Source organism: Zonotrichia leucophrys, chromosome 6, assembly GCF_028769735.1.
Source record: "Zonotrichia leucophrys gambelii isolate GWCS_2022_RI chromosome 6, RI_Zleu_2.0, whole genome shotgun sequence".
NCBI lineage: Eukaryota > Metazoa > Chordata > Aves > Passeriformes > Passerellidae > Zonotrichia > Zonotrichia leucophrys.
Genome location: NC_088176.1, coordinates 19,733,342 through 19,757,476, shown reverse-complemented (window position 1 = coordinate 19,757,476; position 24,135 = coordinate 19,733,342). Strand labels below are relative to the sequence as shown.

The window sequence follows — 24,135 nt, the reverse complement described above, 5'->3', positions numbered from 1 at the left end:
TGTGTAATGCCTGTTCAGAAGAAAGTCATCCGTATTTAGATTAAGTAGCAGAAATTCTTCATCTCGACCAGCTTTCTGTTTTGATGCTCAGATTAGATCTTCTCTGTCTTCTCTTTTAATTGTATATGAAGGTGAGGCTTGCAGTGTATATTAATGATCTGGAAGTTACTTTGTCAGCAAAACTTGGAGAGACCATAGAGAGACCTAGTTTAAACTGCAGACCTGTGCATACTTTCTGTACACCTCATATGCCTGAGAGTCTCATGGTCAGCCTGAAACTGCTGGTTTCCATTTTTCGCTGACTTTAGCATGTAGGGTCTTGAAAATGTGACCATAACTGAGTCTGCAAACAGACCAAGTCAGTACGAGAAGATCTGCAATTTTTTCTTTCTCTGAACTGAAAAATATCATTCCCACCCAGAGTTTAGGATTAGGATAATTGGAAATAGGCTGAGAACCACCAATTATTTTAGGTCAGCTGCACCAAGATTTAAAATGTAATCTGCTTTGGAATGATTAAACATGTTAAAATCAGAACTACATTGCTGTTCCTTCCCACAGGGTGAAAGGATCACGTTGATTCGACGAGTGGATGAGAACTGGTATGAAGGAAGAATCCCTGGCACCAGTCGCCAGGGCATCTTCCCCGTCACGTACGTGGAGGTGCTCAAGCGGCCAGTGGTCAAGAACGCCATTGACTATCCTGACCCACCCGTGTCCCTCTCCCCCAGCCGCAGCATCACAGCCTCACCACAGGTACTAGCACTAGATGCAGCCAGGTGCAACACCTTGCAGAACTGTGGGATAGTGCCATTCTTGTGCAAGAAGCAGTAGCTGAAAGAAAGCTGTATTTAAGACTAGAATTTTGTGCCATAAAGCTACGTGCTCCCTGCAGTAGGCTTCAGCTGCAGGAAGAGGTGATGTTTCATTTACCAGAAAGGTTAATGAACGGATCATTTGGGGATTTGGAGACTCAGCTTTGTATCTCTGGTATGGAGCTTGAATCCAGGCCAGGTTGAAAGGACTGCAGTTCACAGCCACGTGATTAAATTTCACTGTCGGAGACGGAATGAATTAGTGATCCAGAGTGATCCAGCTTCTCCTGAGTATGTGTTTACACTTCACACACCTTTACTGTGATGAGGGGAATTTTATATTATAACTATTAAAAGTGTCATAGTATGTAAGGTTTTAAGAAGTGCTGTAGTCTGTAAGAGTCATTATATTGATCCAAATCAGCTTGAAATAAGCTGTATACCTGCTCCTGTATGATCTAACTCATGACCAAGGTTTTTGGGGACAGGGTCAGGAGAGCAGCTTGCATTATTTGAAAGTGCTGCTACATGAACTCAGGTTTCGAGAGCAGGTCAGTCTGGGATCTTCCATGAATATTAGATTCACTACAAACCATACTGCAGTTCAAAGAAAAAATCAAAATGGCAGCAGGTGGTTATATGGGCATCTCAGAATGTTTGCCATGGTAAACTTATCAGGGCAATAGTGAGTCTCTAAATCCCTTTGTTTTGCTCCCATTGTGCAAATACTCATGCCAGAGGAAGGTCAGCATAAATGTCTGAGTCATGGCCATGATGTTCTGGTGCATTTCCCTCTCACTAATGGGACCAAAACAAGGTCAAGACTGCAAGAAACATAAGGGGAGAGCTGGGATTGTGAGGAAGGCATATATGGTACAGAAAGGATAGGAAAAAAGATGCCATGACTCATGCCTGTTGTCTGTCTGGATCTTTCCTAAAAGGAGTGTTTTCAGTCTTATCCACTGTGTAAAGAGGAAAAACTTGTTGCTTGTTTGGGATTCTCAGTCAAGACGTCAGCTGAGCTTTTCTGTGAGCTTGGCAGCCTCTCCATAGCTATTCCATATCTTCCACAAGCTCCCTGCAGGCTTCTTCCTTGGATGGAAGGGATCATATCCACCTTTTTTTAGTTTTCTTTCCTGTTCTTTTGATTCCTCTCCTATAAAGTCAGTACTCTCCCTAGTTTTTTGCCTGACTTGGCTGAGGACTGAGAAACAGTCTGACAAGTGCTAATGTAGCTGTTCTCACCAGTGCTGCTGATGGTAAAAGCTACAGACAGGACTTGTAGTGTGTTCTGTCCTTTAAACCCAGGAGCTATTTTAATCACCTGAAGAGCTAATAGCCCCAGCTAGCTTTTTTGATCCCTTTCTCCTACGCAGCTTCTGCAATGCATGCTTCCTGAGGAGCAGGCATTGCTCATGCTGAAGCTGGATAAAGTCAAAGTTCATTGCAGCAGTGAACTCTGGCTGGATCCACAGTGTGAGTTGCTGGGACCCCAGCTATTGCTGCCAGGCCAGTCCAGTGCTGCATTCTGCCATCATGATGGTGGCTTCACCTGCTCCCTGAAGGACTTAGAGCTTATGGTATGAAGTCAGAGGTCATAAGGTGTTTTGTGTCTGGGATACTGGCAAAGGCTGGAGAAGGGTATTCACAGCACAGATACAGGCTGGACTCTGTGGTTGGAGTAGCTGTGGACAGCATTGTCTCCAACACAGCAGAAGAAAACTTATGCATGTGGTCACAGATCGGCTTCTCTCCACACTTGCTCTCTCTCCTCTTACTTTTGCTTGGTTTTGTATTTTCTTTATTATTTTTTTGTTCATTTCTTTCTTTTTCTCTCCTGCTTTTGTCTCCTTCAAGTCTCCCAGCTCTGAGCTGCTCCATACTCCAACTCCTCCGCCTTTGCCTTTTGCGCGCCGCGCTTTGTCTCCAGAGGTGCAGGCGGTCACATCCGAGTGGATTGCTCTGACCGTGGGAGTGTCTCCCAGCACCACTCCTGCCATAACTCCTCCATTGCCTCCTCCGCCCGAAGCCTCCCTCTCTCACCCTGACTATCTCTCGCCTTCTGCTGCAGCCAGCCCTTCCCCCACAGTCAGCCTGCACCATTCTCATCTCTCTGGCTCCTCGACTCCCAGGTCCGTTAGGTCCCCATTGCCCTCTTCCTCATCCAGACCTCAATCCTCTGCCCGCAGTTTCTACCAGGCCACTCCACAAAACGAAGAGAAGTTTGTTGACTCCCCTTCTCCCAGCGTGACTTACTCTAACTCCTCTCGCTGGGCAGTGGAGAGCCCCGAGAGCATCCTCGCAGAGCAGCGTGACACCACTGCCAGCCCAGCCTGGCTCCCAAAGGCAGGAGAGGGCAGCAGCCACGCTGAGCACAGTGCTCATGCTGTCCCCAAGATCTCTGTTGAGCGCTGCCTGAAACCGTCCCAGCTAGACATGCGTGCGAGCCCAGAAAGGAGACCTGTGGGTTCCTCTGAGGACAACCAGTTGTGTCAGGAGCTAATGGCTATTGTTCAGGGAGGTAAAACAGAGAAAAGAGACGTGAGGAAAGGTGATACAGGAAAGTTTCAAAGCGGGGAAAAGAAGGTATTTCTGCATGTGTGTGTGCTGCTCTGAATCGCTGATTTTTGTTTAACTGGTGGGTTGACGTTTGTGCTGCTCTGCTGGAAAAGCAGAGCCAGTGGCTGCCACATGTCATTTTGATGATCTTAAGACATTTTTTCAGGGGTCACCAGTGGCATTCACTTATAGCAGATCAAAACATTTTGGAAGAGAGATCAAGAGCAATGTAGAAAAAAATATTCTAGAATAGATAACACAGCACTGACACAATCAATCACATCTAATGAGAGGATTGTCCCAGACAGTGGCTATTACCAGACGCATCAGATGAAAGCAACACACAAGGCCCACTGTGCAGAATACAGACATTTTCTTGCTAATCAGAGATTTTACAGTGTGCACTGAATCATTTTTGGTTATAGAATTTGTTGGTTTTTCCTAAGGACCAAAAAACATTTTGAACATAAACCTGGCTCCTAAAATCACAAAAGGTGTCCCCTGTTGATCCTGGAGCCTAAGTGAACCTTAGTCTGGGATGTGCATGACTAAGGGAGTTTTGATTGTTATGTATGTATTGAGGAGAAGTTATTACCTTTGCATTTCTAAAATTATATGAAAGGCTTTAGCCACAAACGAGAATTAGACCTACTGATGGTTTCCCCCAAGAATTTTTAGTTATATGCAGTCATATGTTACAATTAGAGGAAACACAGAGGGAACTCTCCAGTAGCTTCTACAAAATATCTTCAGCCTTCAGTCTTTGTATAGGATACATACTTTACTTTGTAGCTCTCTGTTGCCTTGGGGCACATTGTGGGGCACAGCCAGCCCAATTACATTACAGTACCCCAAGGAGTGTAAGTTTGGAGAATTTGAAATCATAGAATTCTAAATATTGTCTTGGATGCACTGCAATAGCCTCTATGACATACCCCATCTAGCCAACATTAAATAATGAGAAACCAGGGTTTCCAAGATGACATGTTTCACACTGGGGAAACTTATGACAAATAATTTGATTTCTGCTTGAGTCATAACCAGAAGTCTACTGAGAGCTGTGTTAATACTGTACTGTTTGCCATCCATATATATTTTAGTAGCATTTTTTAGACTTAACCTGCATGTTTGAAACAGAGTGAGGTGGTCAGCTGAGACAAACCAACTGGAAACTGCACTTGTCCTTGCATGGAGTTACTGTTGCTGTGTGTGCTTCAAATTTACTGGATAGTAAATGCTCTTATCACTAGCAGTGGTTGTGATAAGAGAGTATGTGCCAAGCTGACCGATTTTTCTTTTCTTCAAAAGACTGCAGACTCAAAAGTATTCTCTTCATCTGCTCCTCTCTCTTCCTCTACCCTCTCTTCCTCTACTGTCACAACCCAGCCACCTCCCAGACTTACACGCAGAGTCAATAAGCCACAGGTAATCATCTTTGCTGATTACTCTTCCATTACTTACAGTCGTTTCCATGCCATGCCATTGTTTTGTCATATGCTTATTTAGCGACTCATTGATTACACAGGTGAGATAATTTTCCTCAGAGTTAGACTTTTTATTAAAAAAAAAGAAAAATTACTTCCAGGCTGTGCAGAAGGGAAGGTATGGGCAAAATCTTCAGCTGCTGCAAATCTACATAGATCAAACCTAGGTTTCTGCTTGTTTGTACCAGCTGAGGATCTGTTTATTGGTTCCTCCAAAAGATTAACTCAGGGCTTACTTAGTTCTGACCTTGAGTTCCTACAGCTTGACTGCATTATAGGGCAGTGTTGGTGGCCTTCTTAGTAGGAATGGTGTAGCACAAGAAAATTTTGTTCAGGTATTGTTTACGACCTGAGATCAGGACTCAAGGTTTGAGCATCTCAGAGCTGGGGATAAGGCATACACAACTTGGTATGCACAATGCCAGGGGCCTGCTCTGGTCTACTCAGGTAGGATTCAGAGGTTCTCAGCTCTATTGCTGAGAGCTACAAATGTTTTTGAAGAGGGATGCAGTAGGGTCTGTGCAGCGTGGCTCAGCCCCAGCACTGCGTCTGAGGTGCCCAGAGTGTGGGAATGAGCAATGCTTACATCTGCTGGTGCCTCATCAGTCCTTCAAGGCAGCTTCCACAAGATGGCAATATTTGAAACAGAAAGTTCACCATTAACAAAAACTGGAACACTGGACTGAGTTATTAGTGGTGGGTATTGGGGAAGCAGTCTTTAGCTTGATCAGTGAACCAGGCAAGTTGGTCATATAGGATGAATGTGGGAAATAGTTGCCAGTGTTACTTTCTTGATTATATTAAGAGAGAGACAGCTTAAACCCTGAAATTTTCCTATTACCTTTACTCATTTTCTTCCACTTGAAGCTTGCACAACTTTTTACTGAACAGCCCCCTCCTGCTTCCCTTTCACTTTCCACATCTGAGTCCAATAGAATACATACTTTGCTTCATGTTAAAAATCCATAGAAGTTTCCTGTGTTGGCCTTTTTCCTAAGCTCTGATCTGCTGGGTGATGCTGGTGCTTGCACTGGATATACATGATCCAAAAGAACAGGAGGAAGGAGCCACATTTAGACAAAGATGTTTCTCTCCAGTGATGATTAGCACAGTTCTATTTTGGGTGTTCCACCTGGTTGTAATAAAATCCCATGGCCTTTCTTTGTAGTCAAAGTCAAGTCAATATTTATATTTTATATGACTTGACAGTCAGAGCATTGTCAGTATCAAGTTAAAACTATTTGTGACATTAGCAGTAGTCTTGACCTCATTTTCAGCTCTGGGTCCGCAGTTCTTTAGAGACCAGGAGTGATATTTATATGTGCAAATGGCTTCTCATTATCTGTGTGATCCATACAGAGGCTGATGGTTTCAGCAGAACTTCAGGTAATACCCTGGAGGCTGTTCAAAAATCTGTACCTCTCAACTGATTTTAATCAAATGAGAAAATCACTTAGCAGACATGGAAATGAGACATTACATTTGGGTTTTCTTTCCATTAGTGTCTGTCCCTGGTGTTTCACATATTTTATGATTTTGAATTTTAGTTTTCTTTCCCATTATGGATAACCTCTCCAGTTACAAAATTCTGACCCAGGGTTTTTTGCAGGTTTAAGACCCTTTGGTATAGGTATGGTGTAAGGACTCTGTTCTTACCTGTTACATTAAGTAAAAATATAAATTGCATTGGCTCTTTACACTGTTCTGAAGTTCTTTTTTGTTTGTTTCCCAGTCCAAACTAAAAAGAAAAAATAATTACCTCACAGCATGTGAAGGTATTTCAAGTATAACTTACAGATAACTTGTCTCAATATTCTAGTAAAATATGTTATTAAGGAGTAACATAATCTATCTAATTAATTTATTTCACGGAACCTGCAGGAATTTTCCATTCTAATTCCTGTTCTGCTCAGAGATGCTATTAGCACAGTGTCACAGTCAGCAGTGGTGGCAGCAAGTGTGTGAGCAGTGTGGTGGCTTTGGCCCTGGGGCTGGACTGTGGCTGTGGGGTGGGGAAGGCAGGACAGACTGGACAAGGGTCCCTATATCAGCAACGTGAGGGATGTTGGTGGGACCCATCTGCACCTTGGCACTTGTACAGAGCCACTCCAGCAGGGTGGTAATTCACCTGCTTTTGGCTGGTAGAGAGGGGAGCCAAAGGTGGATGTTCAGCCCCATGTTATATGAGGTGGATGTTCAGACCCCATGTTCTCCAGCACAGACCAACTACCCCTAGCATGTTCCTTGCTTTGCACCGTGTTCAAGGTAAACTTATACCTCCTGCAGTGGTTTTCTGCTGCTCCACAGATTCAGCACAGCAATGTTTCTGCTGAGTGCTTGCTGTCCAAGGCAGAGCTGCCCAGCCTGCAGCAGGCATTTGGTACCTGTTTTCCAATGGAAATGCCTTTTTCTGCTGTAGACACAGCCTTCAACTTCTGATCCAGGGTCCAGGGAGTCTTTCCACTGATTATGGCAGCCTTCTGCTCCACTCTGCAGCCTTTTCAGTGTCCTTTGTGAGAGCTCTTCAGCCAGCTTTCCATTCGCTTTCACCAGAGCTGGGCTTGGTGTGTGCAGGGCTTTTCCTTTTGTTTCACCTGGGCTAGGGAAGACTCCCTGGTCTTGGTTTTTCATTCATGTGGGAGCATCAGTGCTGATGTGTCCCCTCCTCTGAGGGAATACCAGTTTGTCTGTCTGTCTTGTGTGTCTATTAGTCTGTTCTGTTTAGCTTTGTCTTTCCTTATGTAGTTCCTTAACTCCCACCTGGAATGGATGGAAGGCACATGAACAAGAGCTGCAATGGGTCGTTGCACTGATGATGCTGAATTTCACTAGGAGCAGGAAGAGCACTGCTGAGCAGTCCCAGCATCTTTGTGCCTAACATTTAAAAGCTGCCTTAGGGCTTTTCTAGGCTCTTAATGTAGAACTTTTTTCTGGTAATTTCACAAACTTGTGGCACTCTTTACATCCATCCCCAAACTCCATATGAGGGGGAAACACTGGCCAGCTGTGCTTTAGGACTAACTGTACTGCATATTTGTGTGCACAGTCTGTAGAAATGGAGACATAGAGACTTCAGCATGTGCTTAAGTTTATTCACTTAGTCTTAACAAAGCAGATAGTGTGGCTGAGCAGGTAGAAGTTGAGACGTCCTCACAGGTTGTGAATACTTGGTCACTTTTGGGGCCTTCAGCTTACCCTCAGCAGTTACAGGGCTGTCTCAGTGTTTTGGGGGAAATCTTTTATACTTTGGAGCTGTGCCAAACACTTCCTGATTCCTCAGCCACCTCTGGCACAAGGGAACCACCACTGCAGGTAGTATATGGACTGTCTAAACCCCTGTTTGGAGAACATTTGGACCTATAGTTGCTGACTATAGGGTGTTTCACCACCTCTCTGCAGGAGTCTGCTGCATCCCTGAGAGTTAATGCTTTGGTGGGAGCTGCATGGATCTCAGAGCAGAGGCCAGAGGAGATCACTTAATCATGTGTCTTGTCAGGAACTGGAAGTTCCTGCTTGGCCTTTGCCCCTGCCCAGCTGCCTCGTGGAAGTCCCCATGAGGATCCTGCCAGGAAAGGAAATGTGACCCAGGTTCTGATGCTGCACCTCCTGGTAATACAAGCCTGCACTGTGGAACATTCAGAGGCAGTGTCAATTTTTTAGCTTTGAAAAACTAATTTAATTCATAGATACTAATGCTTTTAGGAGGAAAAGCTGTGCAGGAAGGTCACAAGTAATCAGTGGGAAATGGACCATGTGGTCTTAGCTCATGGAGCAATTTCAACAGTCAATTTATTGGTATGGAACAGAGAAGCACTTTCTTGAATTAAAAAAAAAAATACACCTAAAAACATTCTTGCAGCTGCCTCAGCCTGAAAATTGTTTTTTTCCAGCTACTTAACCACCTGAGTTAGCTCTGGCCTCATCAGATTTGATGCACTATATCCAGTTGGTCTGCACAATATTAACTTTGAATTTGTTATTTTTTCATTGGCCTTTCAGGGCTGATGATAGGCAGAAGGGACTTGCAGAAATCCTGTGAGGATTTCAGGCTCCACAGGAAATGCTCTGAATGCAAATTCCACTGCAATTAGTAGATTGAACTTGCATTTAAATTTCTTTCTCTAGAAATATACTTAGTAACAGAGCATTGTTTCATAGGGCAGTGATCCCAGATTCCAGCACCAGAGAGTAGAGCTGACTACAAAGGAATTGTTGTGGGGCTGAGTTGGCCTACAATGGGTCACAGTCCTTGAGAAAAGAGATGGTTTGCTTTAATACAGTGATGGACACAGCTCCAGAGGTCCAAGATGTGGTTCAGTGGAACTTTGAGAGGAATGAGCTCATCACCCTGCACTTTTCCAAAGTTTTCGAGCATGCTTGGGCTGAAGGTGTCACAGACCTCTCTGCTGTCTGCTTCTGTCCTCTCTCAGAATGCCATGAAAAAGCAAGCTTTTTACTGGAGGGCACTGTTGAGGTGAATAAAGAGGAGGACAGAAAGCTTAAAATTGAGGCCAGTGAAATTAAGTTTGAAAATTGTGATGAATGATCACAGAGCATGGCCATGCTCTGTATCTCAACCCACCTTGCCAAGCAACCTTGCAGGCAGTACACCAGCTCAGACATTACATTTGCTCACGGCATGCACCTTGCTTTTTGTAGGTGTTTGAATATGCAAAAATGTGCAAAACCAGGCTGTGGATATCTGTATGGCTTTTTCAGTGATCTTCCCCATAAAACCTCCAGCCTCAAACACTGATTTCCCTTTACGTGTCCTGGGACACACAGTCCCTGTGTAGAGTTGTGACTGTGGGGTGAGGCAGGGCAGAGTCCAGCAGCTTCACTGGTGGTGTTGTTTAGAGCTGGGTTTTTCAGTCAAGGCCTGACCTGACACTCTGCCTTGTTGTGGGAATTAATAAAACATTTCAGAGCCTTGCTTGGAACAGGATAGAGTGATTTTGTTGGGGCTACCTGGCATTGTGTCTTCTGAGGACCCGAGCTGTTGGTTTTCTAAAAAAAGAAAGCAAGTTGCTGTTCTCTTCTGTGTCATTGAGGACTTTTCTGAAAACAGCAACAGATTCCTTCCAGCATGCCTTTGGCCTTTCAATTTTGATGCTCCCAAGTATGTGTTCCTGTCTGTGTTCTTTTTGCCCTACAGGAATGCAGTATGATGCTATTGTACCATTTCTGGTTGTAGCAGTGTCCATCACCTTCCACTCTGATTCCCTGCCCTACCTTCTGTTTTGCTTTCCCTTGCAGCACTGTGTGCTGCTGTTGTGTTACTGTAGCCTCAATGTCTCTTGTGTAAATTAAGGATCTTGCTGTCCAAAAAGTATGGTGTTGGGGTGGGGAGGGGAGGAGTTGTTCATTTCCTTTTGTTGTCCGCACTCCATTTACATTTTTTAAATTCTGACCAATATAACATCTGCTAAAATGTCTTCCTTATCATTTGCTTGGTGATCACACAGCCTTCCCACCATTCATTGAGAGCTGGACCAGATCTCACAGAGTCTGAAAAGAGCTATGTGGTAAGGCCCCTGTTTAACTCAGATGTGTAGTCCTAGACACTCTTCACCCAGAGAGTAACACCTCAGTAAGAGATAAAATGCCAGCACTATTTTTAGTTGCAAAGTAGATACATATTTATCTCTTTGCATATATTGCTTGTTTGCAACAGAAGGAAGGAAATTTAACAATTAGAAAAAATTGTCACAGCCAGTGAGAAGTTGGGCTAATTGTGCTGCCACATCCTGGGTATAAGTTAAATGAAGCCAAATGCATGAATGAGCAGCCCAACCTCACCTTGCATTCTTGAACTGACTTCATAGCATTTGGAATGGTGCCACTGCATAACTAATTGCAACCTCTTATGCTGCTTCTTTTAAAAATATGTGTAAATGTATTTGTTACAAATCTTCAAACTAAATGCCAAATTCTTCTATATCTTGCCTGTTTTCCATGCTTACATCTGGATCCCTTCTGCACTCCACTACCTGGATATGTACCTGGATCTACAACTCTTCTTTTGTTTTTGGTTTTTTTTACTGGACTTATATACTGCAACTGGAATGTCCCATCTCTTCTTATCTATATTTTCCCCTCCCTTCCCCCTGTTGACTGTCCTTTGGGTGTTCTTGGATGTCAATGGTGCCTACCACACAGGAAGCTGTTTGCAATGAAATCATAAACATTGCAGAAAAGTCTGTTCATTACTGCAGTACTATTTCTCAGCCTCTTGACTCTCGCCACAAGGTGACCTCTAATGACCATAAATCATCTCTCATCATTTCTCAGCAACCTCAAGCACAGCAGCAAGGAGCCAGCCCTGAGCGAAGTCAAACACCACGAGACATGTAAGTTCTTTTGGTTCCCACCTTTCCAGGGCCCATGTTTCTGACTGGTGGTGAGGATAGGGAGGTGTGAGAGCTCTCAGTGGTAAATTAGAATCATGTGAAAATATTAGCTTTGCTTTAAAGAACAAAAGTAGCCACATATCATGATGGGTTTCAGACTGAGTCCTTTCTGTCTGTATAGCACCTGAAACAATGACCTCAACGACCTGTATAGCACCTCAACAGTGATCCTGGATGGGGTCACCATTACAGAGGCTGTCTCAGTGTCTTTGTATCTTGAAGCTGGCAACAAGTTCGTTTCCACTGGCTATACCTGATCAATGTGTTCCACTCTGTTCTTGGCTTCTCACAGTGCAGAGAGAATCCCAACGCTGATGCCACTCGGTGCATTGCTGACCAGTTCCACAGGTGCATTTGTAGCTGAGAGACCAGGAGTGAGATTTTCAAAGCTGTTCAGTGGAGCTGCCACTAAGCTTGGTGGGGCCTTACACTGATGGTTTTGAGAATAGCAGCCTGCACTGTGTGCTGGGGATTGATGGTATAGCAGTTGGCTTGTGAGAGGAGCCTTTGCTTTTTGCAGAGAAGGAGCATCTCACATCAACTCTATTTTCATGCTCCTTGGGCAGGGGATCCAAGCCTCCCCAAATTTGCCCAAAGATTGTTTCCACTCCCTAAGGATCCTTTCTAGTGAATACACAGTGCCTGTGGTACAAATGACATCTCTGGGCAGGATTCAGCCTGGGTTTTCTATTCCACCATACCTCCTCAGCCATGATTTATCCATGTATATAGAGTGCAGTAGAGTAGGCAATATCTTTTTCTAAAGTCCTTTGCTCTGCCATGTGGTCAGTTATGGCTCTCTCTGCCTATGTGCCTGAGCAAGGAAATACCTGTCTCCTTTAGCCCAAGAACGAGTGTATCCAGGTTTTGGCTTGCACTTAATGGGATGTCTGCAACTGAACACTGTCTAGGTGCTACAAGTTAGGAAGGCTCTGGTTGTTTGTCTGTGCAGACAACTACATGGCAGAAAGGGAGCAGGAGCTCTCCACATATCCCACACAGTGTAGGTATCACACTTTTTACTACCATGACCTTTTGACAACAGCAAATTCAATGCAGGTGGCTGCCGCCTCTCAAAAGGCAAACACAGGTCCAGACTGCATTCAGCAATATGTAATAGGAATTAGGGGAAGAGGAACATCTCCTCCTGAAGAGATGTCAAATTCAATGCCTAACATCTACTGTCTTTCTGGTTTTCAGAGTTAGCTACCAAGCCCTCTACAGCTACACTCCTCAGAATGATGATGAGCTGGAACTGAGGGACGGTGACATTGTTGATGTGATGGAGAAATGTGATGACGGCTGGTTTGTGGGTGAGTGTGACACTTGCCTTTGAGCAGAGCTTATTGGGATGAGCAGTTTTGCAGAAGTTGCTTTCATTTGTGAGGTCAAAATGATGAAAAAAACTGACTTCAGTTTTTCCATAATTTCCCATCTTTTCCCACCAAGAATATTAAAATTAGGCTGCAAGGTGGTGGAGCTTTGTTTTCCTTGCTAGATCTCTAGTACTTCCTTTTTTATCTTCTTAGTATCTCCATTCCTCTCTTTGTCCAGATCCTTCTTGTTTACACAGATGACAGAGCAACTGAGGGAACCAAGAAAAACTGGGTTTCTGTAGCATTTCCAAAGCTGAGGGGAGCCATGACTAGTTACAGAAAGTGGCAAGTAGGGGGGGAAGAGAACACACGGATAGGAGTTGCAGTCCCTGAAAATCCAGCCTCAAGTGCATGTTTAGCAAAATCCTTTACCTTCAAGGAGTGCAAGTCTGGACAGTGTTCTCTATCTCAACATTTCAAATCTAGGCTTGCCATCTCTTCTTAAGGGAGATTAGCTCATTTGCACTGAGAGGAGTTTGACTTCTAACCTATAGGCCCAGGAGCTTTCACCAGCACGTTATTAATTGTTAAAGGGGATGACCAAAGATGATTAGTAGCAGAGCTAGTTGTGATCTGGTTTGTACCAAAAGACTCTTTGACTAGGGCTCCTCTTTAGTATTAGGAATTAATGCCTGCAGGCAGAAGAGGTTGCCAGCTGTACCTTTTTAAGTGTAGGTATGTCTCCATCTTACTAAGTCTTCCTTGTGTTTTATTTTGCAACAGGTACATCCAGGAGAACAAGGCAATTTGGCACCTTCCCAGGCAACTACGTGAAGCTTCTGTACCTGTAAAGTAACAGTGATCCCACCATGACAAGGATGGTGGGAGTCCTTTCCAGATGGTGTTTTTAAACAGTGAAGAAACAGACAATTTATGAATGTAATAGACAAGAGATGAGAAGTGTTAGGAGGATGTGGTTATGTGGTACACTATTGAGTTGAATGTGTAGCCCTGCTTCCATGGAGTCAGGGTGTGATTTGTTTGCTGAAGAAGAGACAGTTTCTAGTTTACAGTGCTGCCTTTGTGTATTCCTCTCCCTTCCCCAGTAAAAGTTTTGATGATAATCTTAATTTGTACGGAGTACTTACCTCTGAGAAGGCTTCAGGGAAGCACATGGTATAGGTTTTGTTTGTGTGTTGAGATAGGGTAGTGCTTTGGGGCAGTACTCAGCCCCGCAGCTGCTCACGTTGGCTGGCACAGGAGTTCAGGAACAGGAGTTCAGGAAACAGGCTTGCTGCCCAGTTTCTGCCTTGCTGAAGACTCACTATTCTCTGCCTTCTATTTCCATAGAAAACCTTTCCTTCATGTCATGCATCTTAAGACCCAGCAGAGGCAGAGGACAGCTGATTCAATTGAATTGCAGAGCTCTGTGTGGAAAAGGAGTTTGGGATTGGTGGTTTAATCCAGAGAGGTCAGCCAAAGCGTAATGCAAAAGTGCAAAAATCCCAAACCCTTCAATAACATATCACTGATCTCTGCAGGGTTTTTTCTTTTGTGCAGGGGGTGTGTGTGTGAATGTATTGTGTGCAAAATTAACTGAGTCCTGTTTTTAAAGAGAAATCAGCCTAGCTTTGACATTTATCTGCACAAAGAGTAGAACCAATAAACAGAACATCCGTGAGGGCAAATTCTCTTTGAGTCCTACGGCTGTTCACTTTCTCTGCTCCTCTTGCCCAGTCGCTGGCCCTAAAGGATCATACACCTTTTCCAGTGTATGCTTTGGGATGAAATGCTGGGACTTCTTTCCCAGCATTAAATCTTAGAGGCTCTGATAAATCTGAAAAATGGATCACTGAGGGTGCCTTTTTTTTTTCATTTTGGTTAGAGTGTTGATGGTAGGTCAAATAAATACATGCATTTTGGCTGCCTCTTAGTCATACAAAAAAGTCTAATCAATTTGGAAAGCTGTTCCCAGCAGTTACTACCAGTTACATAGATTTGTATTTCCTTGAGGGGAAAAAAAACCCCATGGCTTGGCTGTATGTTTGCCTGTAAATCCACTCTGAATACTCTTTTGATAGACTTTTTGTTATTAAGAAAAAGCATAAACAAAACCAATTCTATCAGACTCTGCTTCCTACAATTGCCGTACAAATAGCAAAGGGTAGATTGCTATTTTGTCATAAGCCGTATTTAATAATATAAAATGCCTATTTTTATGCTGATGCTTTTATACAGATTTATTAAGAGTAAACTACAACTAACTGTTAGCACGACTTGCAATGTTTTGATAAACTAGCCATGCTCCTGGGTTTGAAATCAAGTAGGCTTGTCTTCCGTCTCAGTCAGCGGAAGAGAAGACTCTGTGTCTCAGAAGTTTGACTGTAAATATGTATATTTAACTTTGTACAGACAATGTACTTACCTTGTATAGAGAAATAATTTAAACACATTGAGTGAAGGGAGGGGAAAAAAGGCAGTTGTGAAAGGTTGGGATTTTTTTCCACTTTAATTTAAGTGATGGAATTCTGTGTATGTTCACATAAAGAGTTTTAGCACAAAATATTCATTATGAAAGGTTTCAGATATGATACAAAGCACCACTGTTTATTTTCTGCAGGAGGTATCTTGAATCCTGCATCTTATTTATGGGTTAGTTGTTCTGCTTTGGGTTTGCCCTCCAGTTATTTGCAACAATGTTTAGGCCTGTTGGTAAGATTGGATAACACCAAATAAATGTATCCAGCAAAGTAACATGTTGATATTGATTGTATATAACATACTCATTTAAAAGTTAATTTTCTGTTCCTGCTCTTGCCAGTTTAAGTTAAACACAAACACACACACACACATACACACACACATCACACATATCCACACAAACTGCAACTTCTTTTTGTGTTGATTTTTTGTTTCTTATTGCAGTGGATTACTATTTGGCAATTAATAAATGGAATTATTGAATTACTATTGTGTTCCTTGTACAAGTTATTTAATAAAATCTACTCTGGTTGTTCCTGTAGCAATGCACTTTTGTATTAGTGCCCCACTGTATCCACACTGACGTGTGGCTGTCTGCCATGGGCTTCACCACTGTCCTGCACCTGAGGATCCTGCTTGTGATTTGGCTTGAGCTCATCAGTCCTTCCTGAGCTGTAGGCTGGCTCTGACTTTTGCTTAAAGAAACCAAGGCATAAAGGCAGAGGAGAAGCTGGTTTACACACAGATCTCACCATACATGGTGTGAGGGTACAGTTGCTGTGGCGTGCGCGCAGACCTGGGAGGTCAGGAGTACACCTCTCTCCACTGGTTTACAAAGGGTCTTTGCGACCTCAGATGAAAAGACCACCCAGGTTAAGTCAGGCAAGAAACTCAAAATGCCAGCCTGTGGGGGAAGGGATGTCAGTTGGTGTTGGGCTTACATGTGCATTTTTAACCCTGGCTTGGGTCAAAAGCTTTAAGACTCTGCTGTCTGGTAGCTGCACCCTACCGGGGCAGGTATGGCTACAGCATTAACTCACGGGGTTTGTAGGTCTGTGGTGATTGTCCCCTGTCTCCCTGCAGCAATACACCTAGCTGGGACTTTCTGGGCGTGCCTTGTGTAAGGGAACAGTTCCTGAAGGAGTGAGGGAAGGCATGTGCAGGACTGTGCTCACCCTAAAGACTGGTATTTCACAAGGAGTTTTAACTTTTTGGAGACGTCTATCTCAGACTAAGCCAAAATTGTGCAACAGATTCAGACTCTGTGATGATGTGCCTGGATGGCCAGGCAGACAGATAAACATCATGGCTGCACTCACAATGCTTTTAGGAAGTCAAACTGTAAACAAGTTGATCCTAAAACCAAACTACCACGACAGAAAAAGCCTCAGGCTACTTTACATGTGTTTAGAAAGCACACAGACACAAGCCCTTTTTTGTTTCACAGATCTCTTTTATAAAAGCCAAAGGGCAGCCTGACCATGGCTTTGCTGACAAGCACTCCTCACCTTTGCTTTACATCAGCCTGGACAGGGAGGGGAGAAACTCATTTGTGACTGCTGAACGTTGGTATTTACTCACTCTAACCTAATCTAAGGTAAGGAAGCTAGAGGTGCTAGTGACTTCAGAAGATGGGCAAGCAGAGAGGGGAAGGTGACCCAGCAGTGTGCAACAGCTCTCTGGAGATCCTGCACACTGCCGTGGCAAAGCAGTCACTTTCTTCACTGTCACGAGTGCCACACCAATGATGTAGTGGAAGAACTACTTCTCTCTGCTAGGAATGAAATTAATGGTCTGGACACATGGACCCTGGAAAGAAATAACCTGTGAAAAGACAAGCTAATGCAGGAAAAAGGGCACAACCACAAAAGGGAATTGCAGAAGTGAGGGTGTGCCTTGTGATGGGATCATTTGCGGCCGTGTCTTGTAGGACCAGTACCTGGATGACTTGCATCATTCCTGCTTGCTGCCTGCTCCATGCTCCCCAGCTGTGGCTGGATCCCAGCTTCAGATACAACTCGCTGATGTTGTGCTTATGGGTGAGCTGTATTCATTAACTAAGTGAGCAGCAATGCTTGCACTCCGGGTGCAAATGCCAGTGCCGGTTCTGTGACCAACCCTTTCCACTTGTCCACCATCAGATTACTGAGGGCTTAATATGCAACTGAAATAACTATTTTCCCTAAATCACACATAAGAAGGTTGACTGAAAAACCTGTATAGAAGAATTCCTTTTATTGGTGGCACCGTGCTTAAGGGGCTAGAGAGAAAGAAAATGCTGTTTAAATCAGTGAACCTGGGATAAATTAGCAGAGAGGTAACAGGCTCCACCTCCACCTCACTCATCCCATCCTGACGGGGAAACTGCAGGCAGGGCCGCTTAATTCCATCGCCCCCATTAGGTTTCAGAGTTAACATTGCTCCAGGCTGGAGAGTATTTGCTTGGGAGATGCCGCACCGGGGCACTCACGCCTGCGTGCCGGGGGCTTGTCCTGCCTGCCCGCAGGGAGCGGCTGAGGGGCGCTGGGATTCCCGAGCCCGGCAGCCGCCCTGCCCCGGGCGGGCCTGCCCCGAGCCGGGGAGCGGCTCCAGCCGGGGAGGCGGCGGGGAGCGGGCGCTGCTGCCCGGGGCGGGGCGCGCCCGGCGGGCGGGGCGGGCCGGGGGCGGGCCGGGCCGGGCCGGGCCGGTGCGGGCGGCGGGGCTGTCGGAGCCAGCCGCGAGGTGCAGCGCGCACATGGGGACGCACCGCATCGTGCTCTCGGGCCCCGGGCCCTGGGGCTTCCGCCTGGTGGGCGGCCGCGACTTCGAGCAGCCCCTCGCCATCTCCAGGGTAGGGCGGGCTGCGGCGGGCGGTGCTGGGGGCGGCGGGGTCGGCTCGGGCTGGCAGGTGGCACAGCTGCAAAGACGGGGCGGGAGATGGGCTTGTCCTTTTCTCCCCCCTGTTTTTTAGTTTGTTTGAGTTTTCATGTTTACGGTGAAATCGGTGGTGGCACATTCAGCCCCTTCAGCTGTAGCAGACGGGGTCTTTGCGTCCCACCGAACTTCCCTCCTCGGCCTGTCCATAGGGACCCTGCAGGCAGTAGGAATTCCCTGAGCCCCGGTTCGGGTTTGGCAGCCCAGCCTGTGGGAACCCGTCTCACCGAGGATGGCTGAGGGCTCTCAGGCTTTGCTTGCCATGTATAGTTAAGAGCCTTTGTTTACAGTAGCCATGTTAAGGTGTATTTAGTGCCTCTGCCCGTCTCTGTTCGAAGTCCTTCTTGCTCCCCCCTTGAAGAAAATTAGTTAGGAAATGGCAAAAATTTTGCATCGGAACAATTTTAGCGTTATATACATGGCTTTTCCCTCCTCTGCCCAGCGTTTGTCTGTGAGACGCCGGTGCTCGCTGCCTCTCTGTCCTGTCTGTCCCCACAGGTGCTCGGTGCTCTCTGTCCTGTCCCCATAGGTGCTCGGTGCTCTCTGTCCTGTCCCCACCTGTCCCCACAGTGCCCGACCCTGCCGGGAGCTGGGTCCTTCACCCCGTCCCCTGCAGGCTCCCAGAGCCGCGGGCCCGTGTGCGGCCCCGAGCCCCAAACTCTGCTCGGCTTTGCGCGGGGTGCACTGCACAGACTCTTGTCGGGGCTGGCTGCAGGTCTCCCCGATGGGAATAGGAACGAAGGGATTGCTCCTCGTTCCAGCAATCCCTCGGCAAAGCAGAGGCATCCAGCGAGCTGCTCTTAGCCTGGGGCTCTGGCATCTGCCACCATTGCACAATTTTGGAGTGCCCGCATGCCTCAGGTGAGGAAGGGCTGTAGGAAGTGGAACGTACCAGAACTTGAATTTACGTGAATTTGCTGCCCTCAAAGAAGACCAGGATGGTCAGACTTGTGAATTTTTATAAATGCCTCCTGCCACGGGATCTCCTGCCGTGGGGTCCCACCGCCTGAAGGAGCCCGGGTGCCTCGGGGAAGCTGCCAGCTGTAGGAAGGGCAGAGCTTACAAGTGCTCTTAAACCCACCGGGGCTGGGGGGTGAGTTACTAGTTTTCTGTGTTATGTCTTTCAATTACGGTAATAAAGCTTCATTTTTCTAAAGCATTTTGGGATATGAAAGCACCTTTACTGTAAGGGAAGTGATATTTACTTCATTGTTATGGTAGTTATTGCCATTTCCTTCCAGCAAGAATCTCAGGCAGAAGGGTGTCTAAAGCCCTACCTGCTCTTAGCTCTTCTTGGTCGCCTTTATCAATGCTTATAGGCACATACCAAGGAACATAGATCAGCAAAGCAGCAAAAATAACTGCCTCATGAGAAATTCTGACCCTAGAGACTAAAATGTAATAAAATAGCCTCTCTGATCGTGGTGACGTAAATGCTCACAATTAGCAGCTCTTATCAGGGCTTTCTCTTGTGACCCCTCTGACACTTCTAATTTCCCCTCCCAGATTTCAAGTCATTAATCTTTCCTGTGGTTTGCTCGTAAGGCTCCTGGATTTTTCTCCTGGGCTCAGGAGTGAAATTCTTGGCAAGTCTTCCCCTTACCATGTAAAAAAATATCTGATCCAGTTTTGACCTGTTTTAAAAAGTCTGTTCCTCCTTGTGTGATGATTTTACATATTCTTGCTGATTTTATTTGGCACCTGTGTTTTCACCAGGGACATTTCTGGCACGGAGCCCTTTTTCCCTTACAGGATGGGGTGAGCTGTGGCCGTAGGACTGACATCTGCCAGGGGTTGTGAGGGCCTTGGTCCTATTGTGTTATGAGATAGAAGGGTTACCTGAGAGGGTGGGGAGGCTGTGACCTGTGATAAGAGCATTACCTTGGTTGCCCTCTCCCTCCTCAGCACTTATGTTTATTTTGTGCTGCAAGTGGGAGGTGAGTGGGTGCACAGATGTGCTCGTGAGCAGCACTGTTAGCAGAGGTGCACAGGGCTGGGCTGCTGCCCTGGGCGTGGGGAGCAGTGGCATCCTGACACTGAGAGTGCTGCTGTTTGGGTGTGCTGTCCATGGGCTCAGTGCTGTCCCATGTAGCCAGTGGAGCCTGTCCCAGTGATGCACAGATGGGATCACCATGCTGTTCCATGTGCTGGCTTGGTGGGATGCCAGGAGAGACGTCCATCCAGCCATAGACCCCAGCTGGGTGTCTTGCAGATCTCTTTGAACCAGGTGCCTAAATTCAGCCTGCATTGTCTGCCAGGAGCTCATGTTTGGCTTCTGGCACCATCATACTTGTGCTGTTAAGCTTTAGAGTTTATCTTGGTATTTATGGCCCCTCACCACCATTGTGTCTCAGCTTCTTGCTAGTGGCTTTTGGCTTCGCAAGCTCCCAGTGAGCTGGGGAGCAGCTGCACTGGAATGCAGTCGTGTTGGTGGGAGGCAGCACCGTTTGGGCTGTTCTCCAGAGGGAGTCATTGAAACTTGGTGTTGCAATCCTGGGTCCAAGAAGGATGAGGACCACTGGTGCCATGAGCATGGGAGCCACCAGAGCCTGGCCAAGGGCTTCTGGCTGACACTGGCTGTATGGTACCAATGTCTGGTTGTGCCTTAGAGGAGCAGCAGATGAAAGATTGTGGCATTTCCACAACTGCTCTTACCTTGTCTTTTGTAACTGCCTCACTTCCCACTTGAAATACGTGTTCAAAACTGCTTCAGGCTCAAATACATCACAAGCATCTTTTTGTGAGAACACTTCTGGTTTCTTGGTTATGTTGGACTGGTCTTCATGGAGAGAATTGAGTATGGAGATTTCACAAATACTGCTCATGAGACTTTCTTGTGGAGTTTCCTATCTCTTTAGGATGGATGTTTCACAGATGTTTCTGGCTTGCATTTCTTTTTAAAACTGTAGTGTTCTGGTACACAGTTTATTGCAGTTTTTGTTCAGAAAAAACCCCAAACTTATGTTGATCAGTGTAATGAACTCTGGGTCAAAGCCTGCTGGATTTCCTTAGAGGAGTAGGAAAGGCCCTTGTCTTTACTGCTCTTTGCAAGTATGTACTCTTCAGTGAGTCACTGGGGTAGAATTTGAGAGAAGTTCTTTCTGAGACAGGAATGGACACAATACATACAGAGTAATCATTTCTGTAGAGCTGACCTGTGCGCAGGGTAGTTCTCAGTTAAATCCCACTGAGGCTGGGAGCTGATGGAGGGAGCAAGCAGCACCTTGTATGAGCAGCCACTGATGGAATGGAGCAGTCTGAAAAGCAGTGCAGTTGACAGACCCCATCCCCCTCCATTCCTCAGGTAACATGAGCTGTTGCCTGTTTGGTTGCATTTGATTTTGATAAACATTGAGGCTTTTTGTTTCCAGCTGAAAACATGGAGCTGTCTGATAAACTTTGTTATTGAGATGATTTTTGTTGTTTGTGGTAGCAATCTTGAGCATCTGACCCAAAATATGGGCAAAACAGATGTTTGCTGTTTTGTCATGTCAAAAACCTCCCAGCTCCATTAAGGATGTCTCTTGGAGTCTATAAAACTGGACATTTTCTTATAAAACCAGTTTTCCAGTGAAAAATTGGTTTCAAGACAGTCCAGTTATGTAAATACGTTAAAAAGATGAAATCCAAACATGATGATTGTTGCTGATTTTGACCATTGTAAAATGAATTCATTCCTGCTTAGTCTGATATTTTATCTATTTGTGGAATTTTAAAAACTCAGAATTTATATAAAATACAGAATTGGATCATAATTGGGCGTTTGAGTGTGTTGGTTTTCTTTTCAAGCATGGCCCTCTGAACCAGCTTTATAAACTTAAAGCTTGATTTAGTGGTAAAACTGGACTTGATGGTCTGAAATCAATCAATTAATTCATTTCCCATCTGAAATCATGGGACTGAATCCTGTGGTGTGAAAAGATACCAGATTTAGCTTTAGTACCAGCTGATGTCCTTACCCTGTCAGCCAGTAACCCATGTAGGAGGCAGCTGAGTAAAGGCATCCCAGAGCCAGTGGTGAGGGAGAGCCCTGCTGGTGGGGTCACCCTGCTAATGGCATCCCTTGATGGCATGGGTGGAGACTGTCCTTCCCCTGGTGCATGCCAGGGCTTAGCTGAGAGGCACCAGTGACTGCCCTGGGGGCTGGCTCCAGCCTCTGCCCCAGGTGGGAAGAGACTCTGGCTGCAGGTTATTTTTCTGAGACATGAGGAGAGCTGGGGCTTTCCGGGAGCAGCCCTCTGCTCCCAAAGTGGAACCTTTTGGCCTTTCCTCTGCCAAAGGAAACATGGGGTGTGGTGGATGTGATAGGATTTAGGGTTGGGCTGGCTTTCCTCCTCACCCAGAAAGCCTTGGCTGGTCTGCACTGTGCACACCTATGACTGCAGTTCCTCTGCCACGGGGTCCAGCGCTTGTGCCCTTGACTGCAAATCTCAGCACTGTGCTGGGGGTTTGTTCTGGGGCTGTCTGGGCAGAGGGAGGCAGCTGGGAAAGCTGCTGGGCTTTATAGGAAGGGCAAGGTGGCTTTGTGTTTGCTGCTGGGATGTTTGCGTGGCTGCGGGTGGGGCAGGGGCTGTGCTGCACCAGCCCTGCTGTGCCACACCAGGCACGGCTGCTCCGGAACAGCTGATGAGGGCCTGTGGAACTCTGCTCCTTGGTGTCACCTGCCAAGAGCTTCTGGCCCTGCTGAAGAGGCTGGGCTGGTGTTCAGAGCACAGCAGGATGCCCTGTGCATTGCTTGGTGGGAGCCCTGTCTGCCCTGTCAGAGCGCACAGGTTGTGCCCCTACGGGCTTTGAAATCAACATCAATCCTGGCAGTTTCCTGGAAAAATCCTGTGCTTAAAGGTACGAATGGCTGCTGAGAAGATGAGAAGACTTTTCTGATTTCCCTGACTACCAGGGTTTGGATGAAAAGAAATCTTCTTTAATTGTAGCAAGGGCAAAGCAGCAAATATTGTTGGGTTAAATGCAAAGTGCTTTGGGGCAAGGACAGGTTTGATCTTTTCCAGTCCAGTTTCCTGATCTGGAGGAGCACTTTTACCTTGAAAAAAACTTTTACAATTTTTGGGATACTAATCAAATGCCTTCCACCAGAGCTACATGCAGGGCAGTACTCTTGTCTTTCCTAGCACCCAGGGTTCTCTTTTCCTCAGTTCACACATTCAGATTAATTTTCATTGGTTATGCAGCAGCTTGATGTCACCCAAACTTTGGAGTTCCCTTTTCTCTGTACCTCTTCTTTGCAACCAGTATAATCTTTTCGGATGATGTCTGACCCAAAGGGCCTAAAGTTCCCCAAAGGGCCTAAAGAGAGAACTGTACATTTGGAGTGAATGTACCAGCCTCTACATTATGTGAGAGCTTTAAGCCCTAGAACTTTAGGTGACAAAAGCAAATGCTGGACTTCTTGGGAGGAAGAAAGCTTTTTATTCCCAGATGTCAAGTTATGTATGGCTGCAGGCTTCTTGGTGCATTTCACCCTTAAAAATCACTTTGTCCATCAAGAAATGTATATGTTATGTAAAATTAATTGGATTTGAAGGGTGCAGCATCAAAATAACAGGATTTTTTTTTTTTTCAGTATAAACAGGGAAATTATAAGAGCCCTAAAGTGCATAGATAATTGATGTTGTTCTGGACTACAGTATCTTAGATGGTTGCTGATTACTGGATGTGTTAATTTATTTAGAGGATGAAATAAACCATCAGGAAAGACTCAGCTGGTTTTGAGGCCTTGTAAAAAATCTCTTGTTTATTTGTTTTAATGTGGGACATGTTGCAAAAGAAGCTGTGAGGCTGAGTGACTCCTTGACCACCATTTGAGCATCTGTCTGAGCAAATCCTCTCACCCATGTCTTTTTATACCAAGGTCAGCCCCCTCTGTGCAGTGTCTGATGCCTTCCCCTTTCGTGTTGACAAAGCTCCTCTGGCTGTCAGGGTAGGGCATGAAGGCAGGCAGGAGAGGGCTGGGCTGCCAGAGGAGCTTGTGCTGGAAGCCCAGACCCCACTGGGCGGGCTGGTGCTCAGGGGTTTCACCAGCCAGAGGTATCACCCCCTTCTCCTCCTTGTCTCCTGGTGATGATGTGGTCTGGGCCAGCACAGAGCAGCCAGTGAGGCTTGGGCTGCAGCCTGGCCAGAGTGTGATGGTGCAGGGAACAGG

The 24,135-nt window shown here is 45.8% G+C and overlaps 2 protein-coding genes across 28 annotated transcripts in view; both read left to right on the top strand.

The window, feature by feature from the left end:
• Window positions 1–15,552, top strand: part of SORBS1 (sorbin and SH3 domain containing 1) — a 157,722-nt gene extending 142,170 nt beyond the window's left edge. For 15 of the 27 annotated variants that reach the window (XM_064717577.1, XM_064717589.1, XM_064717580.1 and 12 more), the window contains 4 exons: window positions 562–756; window positions 11,150–11,208; window positions 12,469–12,581; window positions 13,368–15,552. In XM_064717577.1, coding sequence (XP_064573647.1) covers window positions 562–756; window positions 11,150–11,208; window positions 12,469–12,581; window positions 13,368–13,435 — 435 coding nt within the window. In that variant the 3' untranslated portion in view covers window positions 13,436–15,552. Of the gene's footprint in view, window positions 1–561; window positions 757–2,672; window positions 3,402–4,682; window positions 4,800–10,323; window positions 10,384–11,149; window positions 11,209–12,468; window positions 12,582–13,367 lie in introns of all 27 variants that reach the window. The other 12 variants (XM_064717567.1, XM_064717569.1, XM_064717568.1 and 9 more) reach the window with 2 other exon arrangements.
• Window positions 15,553–17,741: 2,189 nt separating this feature from the next.
• PDLIM1 (PDZ and LIM domain 1) overlaps window positions 17,742–24,135 on the top strand; it is a 44,223-nt gene continuing 37,829 nt past the window's right edge. Inside the window, exon 1 of the mRNA XM_064716426.1 lies at window positions 17,742–17,895. Coding sequence (XP_064572496.1) covers window positions 17,800–17,895 — 96 coding nt within the window. The 5' untranslated portion in view covers window positions 17,742–17,799. The remainder of the gene's footprint in view (window positions 17,896–24,135) is intronic.